The sequence below is a fragment of the Anomaloglossus baeobatrachus genome, chromosome 7 (genome assembly GCF_048569485.1).
Source record: "Anomaloglossus baeobatrachus isolate aAnoBae1 chromosome 7, aAnoBae1.hap1, whole genome shotgun sequence".
NCBI classification, from domain to species: Eukaryota; Metazoa; Chordata; class Amphibia; order Anura; family Aromobatidae; genus Anomaloglossus; species Anomaloglossus baeobatrachus.
The window spans coordinates 250701856-250722040 of record NC_134359.1 but is presented as its reverse complement, the minus strand read 5'-3'; the positions used below and the strand labels follow the sequence as shown (position 1 = coordinate 250722040).

General features: G+C 50.6%; 1 protein-coding gene across 1 annotated transcript in view; it reads right to left on the bottom strand.

Moving 5' to 3' along the window:
- The window catches only part of LDAF1 (lipid droplet assembly factor 1), a 96915-nt gene that overhangs the window by 18853 nt on the left and 57877 nt on the right, over window positions 1-20185 (bottom strand). Inside the window, exon 4 of the mRNA XM_075319159.1 lies at window positions 18980-19118. Within this exon, the coding sequence (XP_075175274.1) occupies window positions 18980-19118 (139 nt within the window). The remainder of the gene's footprint in view (window positions 1-18979; window positions 19119-20185) is intronic.

Genomic DNA, 20185 nt, shown 5'->3' with positions numbered 1-20185 from the left:
GGAGGCGTTTACTTCAGTGTTGTCAGGAGCTGATAAGTGCTCCTCCTGTGCCCCTGCAGCGTGCTCATGTACAGAATTCCCCTACCCTTAAAAATAAATAAAAAAATAAATTAAAAAAAAAAAATCACTGGTTTTCTTACTTGGGCTGGAGAAGGGGAAGGGGATTTTCAAAAATAAAATAAAAAAAACTGCTACCCTAGACACCTAGTGGCTAATACATCCCTGGGTAGCAGCAGCTCTGAATCGACCTCTAGGTCGATGGCTCAGGGAAACCGCCCCCTCGGTAGCTACTCTACTGTGTCAGCTATATCTATTGCTTCTGCTTAAAAGGGAACCTGTATGCTGTTTAATGCCTCCTAAACCATGGGCATAATGAATTAGAGCATGGCTGCACAATTGCCCCCAGGTATATTGCTCTGACATTTCAGAGAAAATATAATTAGAAGATCTCAATGTTAACCATAGTCGGAGTCGAGACTATTCAGGCACTACTCCAGGCCGGCTTCTCACAGCGCCGCTCCAAGTGATTGATAGGTCTCTCCCATAGCTAAAGACCTGCACATCTTGACATGTCCTTCAAATATTTATTATCCGGCTCCCTATTCTTTGTATGAGCCGCATCTTCTAACAGAAGAGCCAGCAGGGACCAGTACAAACTACATTCCTCATACTTTCACTTCTATTGTAAAAGGTTAAATAATGGTTCAGCTTGATTCTACCCATAAAATATTCTGCTCTGTCAATCTGGGCCCCCCTGGGCTGGAAAGCGAAGGAAGGACGCCCTCAGATATGGGGGCTTAATATTATACATGTTTATTGTGCCTCTCTTGATATCTTGTCTGGTCAGTTATACAGATTATCTTTTGTACATCTTTTACTATTTATATTTTCCTATATGAATTTTTTATTATGCTAGTAAACTGTATTACGTCATGTAGCCACAGATGTAAGAAACCATTGGGTCTTACATCTACAAATCCATTATAAAACATTTGTGGGTAGCGGTGGGATTCTTGAATAAACAATCCATAAAGGGCTAGAGCGTAGCATTGGTCTAAAGCCTGCTTTACACGAGTCGATCTATCGTGCGATAGTACGAGCGATCGTACCTGCCCCCGTCGTTTTTGCGTCACAGGCAAATCGTTGCCCATGGTGCACAAACTCATTTAACCCCAGTCACACGCACTTACCTTCCGGATGACCTCGCTGTGGGCAACGAACGCCCACTTCCTGAAGTGGGAGGGACGTTTGGCGTCACAGCGACGTCACACAGCAGCCGGCCAATAGAAGCGGAAGGGCAGAGATGAGCGGGATGTAAACTTCCCGCCCACCTCCTTCCTTCCACTAAGCCGGCGGGTGCCGTGGGACGCAGGTACGCTGTGTTAATCGTTCCCGTGGTGTCACACGGAGCAAAGTGTAATGCCACGGAAACGATAAACAACCTGCACCCATGAAAATAAACGAGATTCTGAAAGTTAACGACGAGTACACGACTCACGATTTGTGAGCAATACTGCGTCGCTCGGAGGTGTCACACGAGACGACGTCGTGCGCTATGCCGGATGTGCGTCACGAAAACCGTGACCCCAACGACATATCGCACGATATATCGTCTTGTGTAAAGCCCGTGTCGCGGGCGGGGAGGAGGGTGTCAGCACACCGCGCTCACCCCTTCTGCTCGGGTCCGGCAGTTGCTCCTGGTGGCTCGAGCTGCGGGCCGGATCCCGGGGTGTCTCTAGCGACACTCCTCGCCCGTGAGTGAAAGGGGGGTGTTTGTTGGGATTATAGTTCGTGACGCCACCCACGGTTGTGGTGATGACACCACCGCTGCTCAGTGTGGGGGTCCCGGGGATGGTGATTGGAGCAGCCAGGTGTTGTGTTGCCCCTCCGTGGGTAGGGGTTGGTGATCCCGGGGCCCGGTGAAGAGATGTAAAGTGTAGGGCCTGGAGGGCGCAGGGACGCGGGGGCAGCGCTGTGCCTTGCGGCACTGTGGTACTCACTCAGCCTGAGACACGGACACAGTTTGTACGGTAAACCAACGGCTGGTAGGACGGTCCCACAGACGGCTGCACCTGCACTCCCGGTAGGTGACGGTGACGTCTCTCTTCCTTGCACCTATGTTGTCTGATGGTATCGGTGGATTCCCTCCGGTTACCCGCTCCCCGACTGCAATCTGGGCCGGAGGAGCTCTACACTTTGCCCGCAGGCGCTGGCCCTGGGGAAACTGGTGCCTTGGCGGTGGCGGTGTCTCCCCGGTAATGGTCGGGCTGTTGCCGTCAATCGGGACTTTGTTGCTGGGGGATCTCCGTCCCCTTCACTGACGGATTCGGCAAATTGGGCGACTCCTAGCCTTGCCGGGGTCCGAGAGGCCCCTGCCCTGGTGCTGACTGTCCTTCGGAACACTGCTCCAGACCACCGGGCACACAGCCAACGGGGTCCTTCCAGGAACTTCCAAACGGTCCCCCTCCGGACAGTCACCGCCGTCGCTGACCTTGCTGTTCTAGCCCTACACAAAGCTGGGCTCTCAGGCTCTGCGCACACTCTGCGCTCTCTCCACTTCTTGCTTTCCTCCTTTTCCACTTTCCTTTCCTTCACTTTCACTTCTGGTTCTTTACTCTAGCCCCTGCCTGGGCTACTCCTCACTCCTTCCACTTCCTCCTCCCTGACTAGACTGCTCCTTTCTCTTGCCCTCCCTGGGCTCAACTGCCTGGTTACTTCCTGCCTCCAGAGTTGTGAGCTCCTTGGTGGGCGGAGCCAACCGCCTGGCCCACCCCCTGGTGTGCATCAACAGACTCTTGGAGGGAGGCAACAAGGGTTTCTGGTTAGCAGATGTGCCTACCTGGAGTGTGGGGTGTGGTGGTGTTGTTACCCGTGTCCCCTGGCTTGCCCAGGGCGACACATTCCCCCTTAGCAAAATGCAGACCGTCCGCGGGCTGCCGTCCTACACCGGTTTTATTTTTCTGCAAAAAGGGGATAACAGGGTTAAACAAAACATACATGACATTTTTAATCAACTCTTCCCAAGACGGGAGGCACATTTTACTTTTAACGTTACAACGGTGTACGGTCACGGTTTCCGCTCTCTCCCACCCAAGCAACCTGGCCCTGATGCTGCCCCTAAAACCCAGGCAGCACCCCTTGACCCACAGTCCAGCACAAGTCACCCGAGCGGGATCTGTCCTTCCCCTCCAGAGGGTAGCCACCGGTCCCTTTGGTGGCTGGGCCCTGGCCTGCTCTGCTCAGGGCCCTCCCTCCAACCTGCCTCTCCGGAGGCGGTATGGCGGAAACGGTAACGGTACCCAACATATTTACAAGCCACTAACGTTTGTGGTTGCCCTGCAGAGTTCACGGGCTTGTCCATGGATAGTTCCCATGCATTTTTAAACTTAAATGGTCCCCACGGGGACAACGGTGCCGGCTCCAGCCGGTTGCAAATCAACAAATAATCAGGTAACACTTCGGTAATCATTTTTCATTTTCAAAACTTTCTCAAACAAACAGATGGTCCCAACGGGGACGGTGCTGCGGGCTTCCATTGCCCTACTCCGGTCTTTCAAGCGCTGGGGCTGCTGGCAAGGGATAGAGGTCTGCGCTTGCTCGGGCCTCCGGGCCCCTTCTGAGGTTAACGTCCAGCGCAAACCATCCTCGCTCCCCAAAGTGCCGGGTATACTGCACAATATCTCCCGGCATCAGGTTACGGCCGGGATGTTCTTCGGGCAGGTGAGCATGCACGTCCCGCCGGGCTACAAACACCTCGGCCTCCAGGCCCGGCTCATAGATGAACCCGTAGCCCCGGCGGACATCAAACCGCCTCACCTGTCCCTCGTACAGCGGTCCCCGGTCACGGAAGGTCGCTTGCCGGAGATTTTCTTTCTCACGGATCGCTCTGGCCACCAGCTCGGCCTTCTTCCTCTCTCTCTCGGCGATCTCCAGGCCCAGCGGTACCGGCTCCCTATCCCAGTACGGCGCTGCTGCCAGCGCCGGCGCACGGGTCGGGCCCCGCGGGACATCCAGAACGTTACCCACCGTCAGGAAGGTGGGCGGCGTATCCCGCGGTGTCATGGCCTTGGGCGCTGCCTTGCAGCAGCAACCCGGCGCTACCTCAGCCGAGGTGTGGGGGATGGGCTTAGGGGCTTTCCGCTGCCGGGCCTTCGGCTCGGAGCGGGTCTTCGGCTCCGGCTCGGGGAGTTTCTCAGGGGATGCCTCCGGTTCGGTCTTCGGAGTCTTCCACGGCAACACCGCTGACCTGCTGCGAGCTCCGGCTACAGGTTGGCCCGCTTGGGCGGGGACGCTGGGTACTGCTACCGGTTGCGGTGGTAGCAGGCCTAGTGGCGGGGTCACGGCCTCCGGGACGGGTGGCGAGGGAGGCAGCGAAGGGAGAGGGCTTGGACCGGGCCCCACAGCCGCGATGACCGGCCCCTCAAGGGCGTCGGGACGTGGGTCACTCACCCTCCCTTTCTCCGCTTCCTCCTCGCGTCTCCGCACGGTGGCTACAACGTCCGCCATGTCGGCCTCCCACTCCTCCATGAGGAGCTGCATCTTCACCTGCAGCCGTTGGTAGAGCTGCGCGGTCCGGATCTCTACCCACGCCGCGGTTCCAGGCGCGGGGGGCACGGTGTTGCGGGACGGCATCCACATGACGGCTGGTTCGTTTGCTTCCAGGAACGGGATGTTTGCAGAGTCCTGGCGTCCCTGCTTTTATAGCGGCGTCTACATGCCGCCAGCCGCCATCGCGTCCCCCTTAGCTCTTTCCGGCCCCCCCTCTCTCGGGGCGGAGTTTTGGCCTTCGCGCCTCTACTGCTCGAGAAGACGCTCGAGCGGGAACTTTTCGCGCCAAAGATGGCGGCTTCTGAAATTTTTCTGCCGGATACCTCCGGCGGTAACAAGGCGCACCTCTACCAGACGGCAGAGCGGTAAGATCCTGTTCGTGACGCCAAGTTGTCGCGGGCGGGGAGGAGGGTGTCAGCACACCGCGCTCACCCCTTCTGCTCGGGTCCGGCAGTTGCTCCTGGTGGCTCGAGCTGCGGGCCGGATCCCGGGGTGTCTCTAGCGACACTCCTCGCCCGTGAGTGAAAGGGGGGTGTTTGTTGGGATTATAGTTCGTGACGCCACCCACGGTTGTGGTGATGACACCACCGCTGCTCAGTGTGGGGGTCCCGGGGATGGTGATTGGAGCAGCCAGGTGTTGTGTTGCCCCTCCGTGGGTAGGGGTTGGTGATCCCGGGGCCCGGTGAAGAGATGTAAAGTGTAGGGCCTGGAGGGCGCAGGGACGCGGGGGCAGCGCTGTGCCTTGCGGCACTGTGGTACTCACTCAGCCTGAGACACGGACACAGTTTGTACGGTAAACCAACGGCTGGTAGGACGGTCCCACAGACGGCTGCACCTGCACTCCCGGTAGGTGACGGTGACGTCTCTCTTCCTTGCACCTATGTTGTCTGATGGTATCGGTGGATTCCCTCCGGTTACCCGCTCCCCGACTGCAATCTGGGCCGGAGGAGCTCTACACTTTGCCCGCAGGCGCTGGCCCTGGGGAAACTGGTGCCTTGGCGGTGGCGGTGTCTCCCCGGTAATGGTCGGGCTGTTGCCGTCAATCGGGACTTTGTTGCTGGGGGATCTCCGTCCCCTTCACTGACGGATTCGGCAATTTGGGCGACTCCTAGCCTTGCCGGGGTCCGAGAGGCCCCTGCCCTGGTGCTGACTGTCCTTCGGAACACTGCTCCAGACCACCGGGCACACAGCCAACGGGGTCCTTCCAGGAACTTCCAAACGGTCCCCCTCCGGACAGTCACCACCGTCGCTGACCTTGCTGTTCTAGCCCTACACAAAGCTGGGCTCTCAGGCTCTGCGCACACTCTGCGCTCTCTCCACTTCTTGCTTTCCTCCTTTTCCACTTTCCTTTCCTTCACTTTCACTTCTGGTTCTTTACTCTAGCCCCTGCCTGGGCTACTCCTCACTCCTTCCACTTCCTCCTCCCTGACTAGACTGCTCCTTTCTCTTGCCCTCCCTGGGCTCAACTGCCTGGTTACTTCCTGCCTCCAGAGTTGTGAGCTCCTTGGTGGGCGGAGCCAACCGCCTGGCCCACCCCCTGGTGTGCATCAACAGACTCTTGGAGGGAGGCAACAAGGGTTTCTGGTTAGCAGATGTGCCTACCTGGAGTGTGGGGTGTGGTGGTGTTGTTACCCGTGTCCCCTGGCTTGCCCAGGGCGACACACCCGCATAACAGTTTGCCAGAATGCTTGTTAGTATAGTTTTGTGGCTCCTATAGCTTCATAGTTTTAAGGTTTAAAGGGTAGACCCAAGTCATACAAGAGTTAATAACCATAGCTCGGGATATGAGTAACAGTAGTTTTCAAGACTCCAGTAAATTGTTCTGCTTTTGGACCAGATTGTCCTTGAGGTCCCTTCCAACTCTACCATTCCATGAGCATCTATAGTTATAAGTGGATCTGTATGTGTAAAAATGAAAGCGTCCACAGACTTGTAGTTGAGAAGCAATTAGAAGAGATTACAATAGAGGTATTCTTACAGTCTTAATACTCTGACAACCATTCTCAAATCACAATGTTCCCCCCCCCCTTACAAAATAATATACACACCTTTGGTTCTAGCGGTGCTCGCACCTGCTCTCCTGACGCTCACCTGCCCCGAGCCCAGCCGCAGATTCCCGCTCCCCTCCTTTAGGCAACTCTCACTTTATCCAAAAATCTGATTTGTCCAAATGAGGGAAGAGTAAAGTGGTCGCTGATTGTTATGTCACGCGAGCCCTGCTGCCAGTGCTCTCGATAGCACATTTTGCTGTATAAATAGGACTAGCGCTACTTTATACGAATGACGAGTCTATGCACAAAGAGCAGTCTATTACGATCACTCCTTAGTCTGTCTAACCAAGCAATTAATACAAATCAAAAACTTCCATGGAACCTCTGTTAGAAGTCTCAACACAGAAAAGGGGCAATACCCCGAAACAGCTGTCTGTGGATGGATACCTGGCCTTGGTATTTCCCTTGTCATATCTTTAAATTTGTCAAAGAGTTGGATATTGACTAAAATTACCACTTAATATGTTGGTTATGGTGGTCTCCTAAAAAGAGCCACTCCTTGGCTAGGTCCTTCCCGGAGGGATATCTGGCTATTTTTTGTGTTGAGACTCCTAACAGAGGCTCCACGGACCTTTTCGATTTGCATACTTCCCAGGGGGCAATGCACCTAGGATTTCATTGTGTTGAGCGCCTTTGCTGGCTGCCGGCAGTGTTTTCTAAGGCTGGTCTCTCTGAGATCAGTGATTGCTTAATTGCTTGTTTAAAAACAAAACAAATCGCCAATCAGTGGTCATTTAATCCCTTACGTTGGGTACTGTAAACACACCCTAAAGGCTGCCGGTATCGGTCAAGAGTCTAATAGGTGTAGAAGTCTCCTGGCTCTCCTACAGATGATGTCAAGGGACGTAACGATCCAGCATACCTGACTCTACACTACCAATTCTTTTATTCTTGAAATAAGCCGCCACAGGAGGAGTCTGGCAGATGTTTTCTCATAAAGAACCCAGGAGCACCCCCTGATTGGAGCACATCCATGTTTGGAGGATTCAGGAGAAACAGTGTCGGCTGAGACGTTCTTCAATTGACATCTATGTACTGCGCATGTGTACCGCCCCAGGGCTCGGCCGGCTGCCGAGCCGCTCGGATCCGTGATCATCGGTGGGTGGCTCAAGCTCCTCAAGGACCCGGGGGTCATGTCGCTCTGAAAGGGGTTGGCGCTGCACGTAGGGACTTTGGCGGGGAGGTCCACGTCCGGAGCCGCGGTTGTTCGCAGGGAGACTTGAGTTCGTGACGCCACCCATGGGTTGTGGTGAATGGATGGACACCACCGCTGACGTTGACTAGGCTCCCGGGGACGGTGTTGCGCAGCTTGGTGTTGACCCCTCCGTGGGTAGGGAGATGTTGGTCCCGGGGGCCCAAAGGAGATGCTGAGGCGGGGGAACGGATGCGTGCTGGCGTGTCTGTGCGGTGCGCGGCCCGAAGGCACTGTTGTACTCACTATTACAAACACGCTGGAGTTTCTGGTAAACCAAACAAGATGGTGAACGGTGCCCGCAGCCGGCTGCGGTTTTCCCCTTATCAGGATGGTGGTTTCCACCTTTCTCCTGCACCTCACTTATGTAGAAATGTCGACTCCTATGCCTGAGCAACAGTAGTCTGCTCCCCAGCTTGGTATGTGGCGGGAGAGCCCTGTTTGCCCGCAGATGCTGGCCCATCAGGTCTCTATGCCTGGGTGGTGGCTTTACCCTAATGGTTGGGCTGTTGTCTTCAGTCGGGTCTTAGGTGGGAAAGGTCCTAAAGTCCAGTCCTCAATCAGTTGATTTGACTCAGCCCGGTTGTTTCTGGGCCTCATACTGGGTCTGTGTACCCCTCCTGGTGCTCCGGTTTTCAAATCGGTTCCCCGGTTCGGTAACAGCAGGCCACCGCCCGTCCCTGGTCCCTACGATTCCACCGGCTGTAATCCCAGCTCCTGCAGGCGGCCACCATAGTCTGCCTCCTTGCCAGAGGTGACTGGGCTCCAACCCAGAAACCTGGTGTAGACTATGGCAGACCTAGGCACCGGTCTGCCCTTGAACTTCACTCCACTCCACTTTCAAAACTAGACTCTACTAGACTACACTGTTTTTCCTGCCTCCGGGCCTGTGAACTCCTCGGTGGGCGGAGCCAACCGCCTCGCTCCGCCCCCTGGTGTGAACATCAAACCCGGAGGGAGGTGACAAGGGTTTTTGTAGTTTGGCTGCTGTCACCTTATTAAACGGGGGGGGAGTGTTTGTGTAAGGGCCTACCTGTGACAACCTGGATAGTCCAGGGCGTCACACATGATGGGGCGGGCTTAAGAGTTAAAGGGGTTGTACTATGTAAGACGAAAAAGGTCTGCCATCACTATGTTACATGTTCACCAGAAGACAGATGGAAAGACTCTGGTCAACCGGTCAGGTTACAAAAAATCTAATTGAGTCTGACCTTTCGCGAATTACGAGACCCCATTCACCGCATTAAGCTGCCATGCAGTGGCAACACTGAGCGGTCTCTGGTCGCACACCTTGATTTGCAGCCAAAGTCACTGTGTAGCTTCAGTCTTATGGTGGAGGCATATTAAAAAAAAACAAAACAAAAAAACCCAACCACAACCACAAAAACCCACATCCTACTTTACCACTACATAATAAGGGTGTCAAATTTAATATAAGGGATGATAGGATACAAAAATGGCTGATTAGTTTGCTCTTTTAATTAAAATTGCCCAAGTTTCTTTTTTATTTGTTCCCTCAAGTGCGATCGGTCATTTTTGTAAAAGAAGATTGGATACTTACAAATTTTAAATGACAATATGATTACTGTCTCGTGGACGTAACCTGTCTGCTCTCTCTGGCGCTCCAATACTACATCTACCAGAAAAATCAATTTTGAAGAGCAAGTCTCCAATCTTAATAGTATGGGTTATATTCATCCCTAATGCCATCAATTTAGTTTTCTTAGAATCGCGTTGATATATGAAAAAAGCTCTGGGGTGTTCCTATACACACTATCATTGCAAAACCAATTTTATTCTCTTTAAAAGGGTAGGGAAAAAAAAGACAAATTGCTTACAACAAACTGTTGATTTAATCTGGTCATGCCTGAACTGTTTTTATATCACTTTTGCACTTGAGAAATCCCCTAAAGTGATAGGGAGGGCGGATTTTCTTTCAATAGGCAATATATAAGACGTTCCAAGCAGAACAGATAAAAAGAATTAGACTTTTTCAGTTCATTTTATCGACGATGTTTATATTTTTCTTCTTGGTTTATGTTACTTTTTGTGTAAATTTTAGCACATCTTCAACAGATTAGTCATTTTATTCATCTCTTCACTAATTTTTACTGTATGTCCCAAGACATTTTGTAATTATAAATGGGATAAATCACTAGGAATCTTTACATATTTAGAATTGAATTATATTTAATACATTGAATAATTTTCATTCAGTTTCGTTTATTCATGCATTTTATGTTTTCACAACTTTGGTAAAATGTTCTCATATAATACCTTACATTAATAAATAGAGATAGATAGATAGAGATATAGATATTATAATATAATATAATATATTATATCTATATCTATATATATATATCTAATATATAAAGCGGAATGTGTGTGTGTGTGTAATGGACATTAGACCAGTGGAAATCTGTGCTTTGGTCTGATGAGTCCAAATTTGACATCTTTGGATCCAGCCACCGTGTCTTTGCAGAAAAGGTGAACGGATGGACTCTGCATGGCTGGTTCCCACCGTGAAGCATGGAAGAGGAGGTGTGATGGTGTGGGGGTGCTTTGCTGGTGACACTGTTGGGGATTTATTCAAAATTGAAGGCATACAGAACCAGCATGGCTACCACAGCATCTTGCAGCGGCGTGCTATTCCATCTGGTTTGCGTTTAGTTGGACCATCATTTATTTTTCAACAGGATAATGACCCCAAACACACCTCCAGGCTGTGTAAGGGTTATTTGACTAAGAAGGAGAGTGATGGAGTGCTACGCCAGATGACCTGGCCTCCACAGTCACCAGACCTGAACCCAATCGAGGATGGTTTGGGGTGAGCTGGACCGCAGAATGAGGGCAAAAGGGCCAACAAGTGCTAAGCATCTCTGGGAACTCCTTCAAGACTGTTGGAAAACCATTTCCAGTGACTACCTCTTGAAGCTCATCAAGAGAATGCCAAGAGTGTGCTAAGCAGTAATCAAAGCAAAAAGTGGCTACTTTGAAGAACCTAGAATATAAGACATATTTTCAGTTGTTTCACACTTTAAGTATTTCATTCCACATGTTTTCATTCATAGTTTTGATGTCTTCATTGTGAATCTACAATTTTCAGAGTCTTTAAAATAAAGAAAACCCATTGAATAAGAGGTGTCCAAACATTTGGTCTGTACTGTATATAGTAGCATGTAATTACTAACTTTCAAAAGAAAAATTTTGAAAATGTGGAAATATTTCTCTCATATATATATATATATATATATATATATATATATATATATATACATATATACATATACACACATATATACATATACATACACACACACACACACACACACACACATATATATACAGATATACAGATGTTGTTGTGTGTAGTTGCCAAGTGTTTGTGAAGGGGCTGTAAGTGTTCTGGGTGTTGTCTGGGTGGGGGGGTGTCAGAGCGGTGTTGTTTGTGTGGAGCGCTGTGTGTCTGCAGTGTTGTCTGTGTGTGGTGCTGTGTGTGTTGCGCGGTTTGTGTGGGTGTGGGGTGCATGTGTGTGTTTTGGGGGGATATATGTTTTGTGCAATGTGTGTGTTGCGCGGTATGTGTGTATATTTGTGTATGCTGCGGTGTTTGTGTGTTGGGTGTTGTGTGTGCGCGGCGTTGTCTGTGTGTGTGGGTGTCTGTGTAGGGCGGTGTTTGTGGTTCCCAGTGTGTGTGTGGTGTGTTGTGCGGTGCGAGTGTGGCAGTGTGTGTGTGTGTTTTGGGGGGAGGTGTGCACCCCCATCATGCTCCATCCCCCATGCTGCGCACGCCCCATCGTGCTCCATCCCCCATGCTGCGCACGCCCCATCGTGCTCCATCCCCCATGCTGCGCATCCCCCATCGTGCTCCATCCCCCATGCTGCGCACCCCCCATCGTGCTCCATCCCCCATGCTGCGCACCCCCCATCGTGCTCCATCCCCCATGCTGCGCACCCCCCATCGTGCTCCATCCCCCATGCTGCGCACTCCCCATCGTGCTCCATCCACCATGCTGCGCACTCCCCATCATGCTCCACAGTCACACATCAGACAGTATACACGCACACATCTGATCGCACACCCCACTTCTGCCTGTGCCCTCCGGTGGGCGGTCCCAGCAGCTGTGCAGTGCTCCTCTGCCTTCTGCCGACACGCACACATCCGATCACATACATGCACACATCCGCTCGCATAAACGCACGCACGCACACATGCACGATCGCATACATGCACACACACGATCGCATACACGCACACACACATTGACGATATCGCACATACGCGCTCACACTCACAACATCCGGAGATACCACATGCTTCCGGCCATGTGATCCTCTGGCAGGTCCTGGAAGGTCACTGCACGCACAGTATCGCCGCCGAGAAGCAAGCGATATCACTGGATGTTGTGAGTATGTGGATGCGATCTGATGTGTGTGTGAGAGTGAGTGTGATCTGGTGTGTGTGTGTGTGTGTGTGTGTGTGTGTATCTGTTCTTGTGCGTGTGTGCGTGCGTGCGTGCGTGCGTGTGTTCCGCCACTGCAGGACCTTGATGCGCTCACCTGCTCCCGGTCGGCTTCTGGTGAGTATGATCAGGGGTCTTCTTTCTTCTGTCTTCTCTCTTCTGCACATGTGTACCGGGAGCCGGTGTACGCTGGTAACCATGCTACACAATATTACCCGATGTGTACCATGGTTACCAGCGTACCCTGCCCCCCGCACGCACGGGAGCCCACACCAGCGTACGCCGGCAACCCCAGCAATGCGAGGGTATGTGTCGGCTGGGTTGCCGGCGTACGCTGGTGTGGGCTCCCGGGGGTACAGCACTCACCTAGGAGTCGGGGCTCCGTGTCGGTTTGGGGAATGCGTGCGGGGGGCGAGCGTGCAATGCGTGAGGGGGGCGGGGCGTGGTCGAGTTGCCAATGTGTGCAGGGGGCCGGGGCGAGAGGCCAATCCGTGTGGGGGCGGAGCCTGGGCGAGCGGCCAATCCGTGCGGGGGGGGCGGAACCGAGGCGAGGCGAGCGGCCAATGAGACGCTTGTCGCGGTAACGACAGAATTTTGGAGCAAGACAGACAGACAGACAGACAGACAGACAGACAGACAGAATAAGGCTATATATATATATATATATATATATATATATATATATATATATATATATATATATATATATATATATATATATATATATATATATATATATATATATATATATATATATATATATATATATATATATATATATATATATATATATATATATATATATATATATGAGAAATATTTCCACATTTTCAACATTTTTCTTTTGAAAGTTAGTAATTACATGCTACCCCCACTGATTGATGTGGTGCTGGATTACATATGATTAATAAAAATGGGAGGGGGGGGGGCTGTGTGAAGGCATCATACTGTGTGGGGGACATCATACTGTGTGGGGGGGCTATGTGAAGGCATCATACTGTGTGGGGGACATCATACTGTGTGGGGGGGCTATGTGAAGGCATCATACTGTGTGTGACGGGAGACTGTTAGGCTAGGTTCACATTTCCGTTAAAATGTATCAGTCACAATCCGCGGCTATGGTAAAACAACAGCATCCGTTTAGCGGATTCCGTTGTGTCCCATAGACTTGTATTAGTGGCGGATTGCGACTGATGACCTTGCGTTGCATCCGCTGCGTCGTGGTCAGTCGTTTTTTGACTGACCGCCGGGCGGGAGCAACGCAGAATGTAACGGTTTTCTGGCCGTCAAAATTAAGCCACCGCGCAGGAATCTGTCGCCATCAGTCATGCTTGCAATGGATGTCTATGGTGCTGGATTCCGTCGTAATCCGTGTTACAACGGAATCCAGCGCTGGATTCCGTCATACTCTACTGAGCATGCCCAGCATGTTTAGCACACCCACTGAGCTGTCCCAAACACAAACAGATTATGACTGATCCGTCAAAAAACGGACGCATAGCGGATGTAACGGACGCGACGGATCAGTTTTTTCACAGTATTCCTGGGAAATGAATCCTGTGAAAAACACATCCATTGCGTCAATTGACATCTAAAAAACAACTGATCCATTGCTGACGGACCTGTCATATTTAAAACAACGGAAATGTAAACCTAGCCTTAAGGCATCATACTGTGTGTGTGGGGGGGGAATCTGTGTGAAGGGACATCATACTGTGTTGGGGGGGCTACGTGAAGGCATCATACTGTGTGTGACGGGAGACTGTGTTAAGGCATCATACTGTGTGTGGGGGGGGGAATCTGTATGAAGGGACATCATACTGTGTGGGGGACATCATACTGTGGGGGTGGCTATGTGAAGGCATCATACTGTCGCAGCACAATGACGTCACTGGTTCACTGTGCTTCAGGCTGCTACTGAAGTGAGCCGTCACTCACGTGAGTCCTCCAGCTGCAACTCAGTTCAGTCATGGCCTGATTTGCGCTACAGGTGGAGGACTCCACCTGTGACCGCAAACACCTGAGTGACAGCACGGCTGATCGTGCAGCTCACTTCAGTAACTGGTGGTTTGCTGTGACAGCTGGAGGACTCAAGCTGTGGCAGCGGCTAACCTGAGTGACGGCACCGCTGACTCTCTTCAGTGGTGCTGTACAATGTAGACACACGCACCGGTAGCTGTGATTGGTTGCACTCAGGCAGCTGTCACTCAGCACGGAGGCTCGTCTAACTGCAACCAATCATAGACTGATGAAGGAGTCAATATGTATGAGGCTAAAGAGGGGGTCCGGAAAAAGATGAGAGGTCGCAGGAGCAGTGTGACAGCCGGTGATCGGTGAGTATGTAGTACTTGGGGAGAAAGAGAGTGCGAGAGAGACCGAGAAACCAACAAGGGCACCGACACGGCAACGGCACCAACACCGGCATGCCAAAATCACTCATTCATTGATTTTGTTATTCTGGAACTAAGATGGTGAGCTGAGTTTTTGTTGACAAAACTGCAGGTAAAACGCATGCGAAATGCAGGCCAAACACACCAATTTGATAGCATGCATTTTTACTTGCGTTTTGGATGCCCTCATTGATTTCAATGGGTGACAAATGTTGACAAAAACGCAAGAAAGAATGAACACGCTGCTTCTTTTTTGTCACAAACTTGACAAAAAAAAACCGCTGACAAATAATCTGCAACGTGCGCACAGCAAATCTGACTTCTGATAGACTTTGCTGGGAAGTCAAATGTCAGAAAGTTCTGACAACAAAACTGCAACAAAAAATGCGACAAAAAAACGCAGCGTGCGCATGTAGCCTTATACTGTGTCAGAGGGGGACTTTAGGGGCATTATACTGTGCGTGGGGGCAACTGTGGGCATTATGAGTGTGGGACTGTATGGGGCATTATACTGTGCGTGGGGGCAACTGTGGGCATTATGAGTGTGGGACTGTAGGGGTATTCTACTGTGTGTGGGGGCAACTGTGGGCATTATGAGTGTGGGACTGTAGGGGTATTCTACTGTGTGTGGTGGCAACTGTGGGCATTATGAGAGTGTGGGACTGTAGGGGTATTATACTGTGTCTGGGGGCAACTGTGGGCATTATGAGTGTGGGACTGTAGGGGTATTATACTGTGTCTGGGGGCAACTGTGGGCATTATGAGTGTGGGACTGTAGGGGTATTCTACTGTGTGTGGGGGCAACTGTGGGCATTATGAGTGTGGGACTGAAGGGGAAACTGTGGGCATTATGAGTGTGGGACTGTAGGGGTATTATACTGTGTGTGGGGGCAACTGTGGGCATTATGAGTGTGGGACTGTAGGGGTATTATACTGTGTGTGGGGGCAACTGTGGGCATTATGAGTGTGGGACTGTAGGGGTATTATACTGTGTGTGGGGGCAACTGTGGGCATTGTGAGTGTGGGACTGTAGGGGTATTATACTGTGTGTGGGGGCAACTGTGGGCATTATGAGTGTGGGACTGTAGGGGTATTATACTGTGTGTGGGGGCAACTGTGGGCATTGTGAGTGTGGGACTGTAGGGGTATTATACTGTGTGTGGGGGCAACTGTGGGCATTATGAGTGTGGGACTGTAGGGGTATTATACTGTGTCTGGGGGCAACTGTGGGCATTATGAGTGTGGGACTGTAGGGGTATTCTACTGTGTGTGGGGGCAACTGTGGGCATTATGAGTGTGGGACTGAAGGGGAAACTGTGGGCATTATGAGTGTGGGACTGTAGGGGTATTATACTGTGTGTGGGGGCAACTGTGGGCATTATGAGTGTGGGATTGTAGGGGTATTATACTGTGTGTGGGGGCAACTGTGGGCATTATGAGTGTGGGACTGTAGGGGTATTATACTGTGTGTGGGGGCAACTGTGGGCATTAGGAGTGTGGGCCTGTAGGGGTATTATACTGTGCGTGGGGGCAACTGTGGGCATTATGAGTGTGGGACTCTAGGGGTATTATACTGTGTGTGGGGGCAACTGTGGGCATTAGGAGTGTGGGACTGTAGGGGTATTCTACTGTGTGTGGTGGCAACTGTGGGCATTATGAGAGTGTGGGACTGTAGGGGTATTATACTGTGTGTGGGGGCAACTGTGGGCATTATGAGTGTGGGACTGTAGGGGTATTATACTGTGTCTGGGGGCAACTGTGGGCATTATGAGTGTGGGACTGTAGGGGTATTCTACTGTGTGTGGGGGCAACTGTGGGCATTATGAGTGTGGGACTGAAGGGGAAACTGTGGGCATTATGAGTGTGGGACTGTAGGGGTATTATACTGTGTGTGGGGGCAACTGTGGGCATTATGAGTGTGGGACTGTAGGGGTATTATACTGTGTGTGGGGGCAACTGTGGGCATTATGAGTGTGGGACTGTAGGGGTATTATACTGTGTGTGGGGGCAACTGTGGGCATTGTGAGTGTGGGACTGTAGGGGTATTATACTGTGTGTGGGGGCAACTGTGGGCATTATGAGTGTGGGACTGTAGGGGTATTATACTGTGTGTGGGGGCAACTGTGGGCATTGTGAGTGTGGGACTGTAGGGGTATTATACTGTGTGTGGGGGCAACTGTGGGCATTATGAGTGTGGGACTGTAGGGGTATTCTACTGTGTGTGGTGGCAACTGTGGGCATTATGAGAGTGTGGGACTGTAGGGGTATTATACTGTGTCTGTGGGCAACTGTGGGCATTATGAGTGTGGGACTGTAGGGGTATTATACTGTGTGTGGGGGCAACTGTGGGCATTATGAGTGTGGGACTGTAGTGGTATTATACTGTGTCTGGGGGCAACTGTGGGCATTATGAGTGTGGGACTGTAGGGGTATTCTACTGTGTCTGGGGGCAACTGTGGGCATTATGAGTGTGGGACTGTAGGGGTATTCTACTGTGTGTGGGGGCAACTGTGGGCATTATGAGTGTGGGACTGAAGGGGAAGCTGTGGGCATTATGAGTGTGGGACTGTAGGGGTATTATACTGTGTGTGGGGGCAACTGTGGGCATTATGAGTGTGGGACTGTAGGGGTATTATACTGTGTGTGGGGGAAACTGTGGGCATTATGAGTGTGGGACTGTAGGGGTATTATACTGTGTGTGGGGGCAACTGTGGGCATTGTGAGTGTGGGACTGTAGGGGTATTATACTGTGTGTGGGGGCAACTGTGGGCATTATGAGTGTGGGACTGTAGGGGTATTATACTGTGTGTGGGGGCAACTGTGGGCATTGTGAGTGTGGGACTGTAGGGGTATTATACTGTGTGTGGGGGCAACTGTGGGCATTATGAGTGTGGGACTGTAGGGGTATTCTACTGTGTGTGGGGGCAACTGTGGGCATTATGAGAGTGTGGGACTGTAGGGGTATTATACTGTGTCTGGGGGCAACTGTGGGCATTATGAGTGTGGGACTGTAGGGGTATTATACTGTGTGTGGGGGCAACTGTGGGCATTATGAGTGTGGGACTGTAGGGGTATTATACTGTGTCTGGGGGCAACTGTGGGCATTATGAGTGTGGGACTGTAGGGGTATTCTACTGTGTGTGGGGGCAACTGTGGGCATTATGAGTGTGGGACTGAAGGGGAAACTGTGGGCATTATGAGTGTGGGACTGTAGGGGTATTATACTGTGTGTGGGGGCAACTGTGGGCATTATGAGTGTGGGATTGTAGGGGTATTATACTGTGTGTGGGGGCAACTGTGGGCATTATGAGTGTGGGACTGTAGGGGTATTATACTGTGTGTGGGGGCAACTGTGGGCATTATGAGTGTGGGACTCTAGGGGTATTATACTGTGTGTGGGGGCAACTGTGGGCATTAGGAGTGTGGGACTGTAGGGGTATTATACTGTGTGTGGGGGCAACTGTGGGCATTAGGAGTGTGGGCCTGTAGGGGTATTATACTGTGCGTGGGGGCAACTGTGGGCATTATGAGTGTGGGACTCTAGGGGTATTATACTGTGTGTGGGGGCAACTGTGGGCATTAGGAGTGTGGGACTGTAGGGGTATTATACGGTGTGTGGGGGCAACTGTGGGCATTGTGAGTGTGGGACTGTAGGGGTATTATACTGTGTGTGGGGGCAACTGTGGGCATTGTGAGTGTGGGACTGTAGGGGTATTATACGGTGTGTGGGGGCAACTGTGGGCATTGTGAGTGTGGGACTGTAGGGGTATTATACTGTGTGTGGGGGCAACTGTGGGCATTGTGAGTGTGGGACTCTAGGGGTATTATACTGTGTGTGGGGGCAACTGTGGGCATTAGGAGTGTGGGACTGTAGGGGTATTATACTGTGTGTGGGGGCAACTGTGGGCATTATGAGTGTGGGACTGTAGGGGTATTATACTGTGTGTGGGGGCAACTGTGGGCATTATGAGTGTGGAACTGTAGGGGTATTATACTGTGTGTGGGGGCAACTGTGGGCATTGTGAGTGTGGGACTGTAGGGGTATTATACTGTGTGGAGGACCTTAATGGGCATCTTACTCTGTGTGGCGAGACCTCTGAGAGACATACAATTGTACTGTGTGGGAACAATAATGATCCTCATTAGAAGTAATATTTCTGTGTGGGCACATATAAAGTGCTGTGGTGAGGTTAGAGAAGTGGCATTGGGTATAATAAAGATGGCAGTAGGTGTCCCTTTGTCCTAACCTTCAAACTCGGGAGGTACATTGAGGTGTTCACAGTAGTTTAAATATGCAGCACAAATACCATATTATTTAATACATGTGCTTACCTGGATGTGTGCATGTAGTTTATAATACTAGACACTGCCAAGTAACAGACACTTAGGACTCCGGACACCCCAAACGACAGAAGCACAAGTCCACATAGGACACAGAGCAAGGTGATACCGCACACAGCTATGACAATACCTATCAAAATAAAAACACTAGTAAATTAAATCATAAATAGTTAAAAAAAAAAAAGCAAAAAAAAAAAAAATCACCTGTAAGAAGTTTTGGAGATGTTGGAAAATTGAACAGTTTGTTGTTTAATAGATAAGGAAATCCACGGGGATATTTTATTATTATTTTTTTTCTAATTCCCTCCATTTTTTGAGAAAGTCAAGTGCTGTACTCCCTGTTCTCAGGATCCCTGGGGTCCCAGTGGTTGGACGCCTCTCAATAAATTGATCCCTATCCTATTGGTAGGAGATGACAGCGTGCTGTACCTTGGTTAAATTGCCATCTGGAACCACGTTAGGTAGCTGCTAGTTCCATAGTGATACGTACCATTTAGGGGACACAGCTGGCATATGGAAGAAAGTGCTCTGGTCAGAGGAGACTAAAGTATAACTTTCTGGGCTGAATGGAAATTGCTATGTATGGCAGAAAACTAATACTGCACATCACCCTAAAAACACAATCCCCACCGTCAAACATGGTGGTGGCAGCATCATGCTGTGGGGATGCTTTTCTTCAGCAGAGAGAGGGAAGCTGGTTAGAGTTAATGGGAAGACAAATGGTGCCAAGTGCAAGACAATCCTGGAGGAAACCTGTTAGAGGCTACCAGCAGGACAGCAACCCTAAATATACTGTCAGAGCTACAATGGAATATGGAATAGTTTAGGTCAAAACATATTCATATGTGTGTGTGAATAGCCCAGTCACAATCCAGACTTAAATCCCATTGAGCATCTCTGACAAGAGTTGAAAGTTGTTGTTCACAGACATCTCCATCCATCCAACCTCACTGAGCTAGAGATAGTTTGCAAGGAACAATAGGAAAGAAAATTCAGCCTCTAGATGTGCAATGCTGGTAGGACATACCCCAAAAGACTTGCAGCAGTAATTGCAGTGAAAGTTAGTCGTACAAAACATTGAATTTCGGGGGCTGAATACAAATGCACAACACAGGTTTCAGATTCATATTTTTAAAATCCCATGTATCATTTACTCTTCACAAATGCTTGCTACTTTGTGTTGGTAAATCGCATACA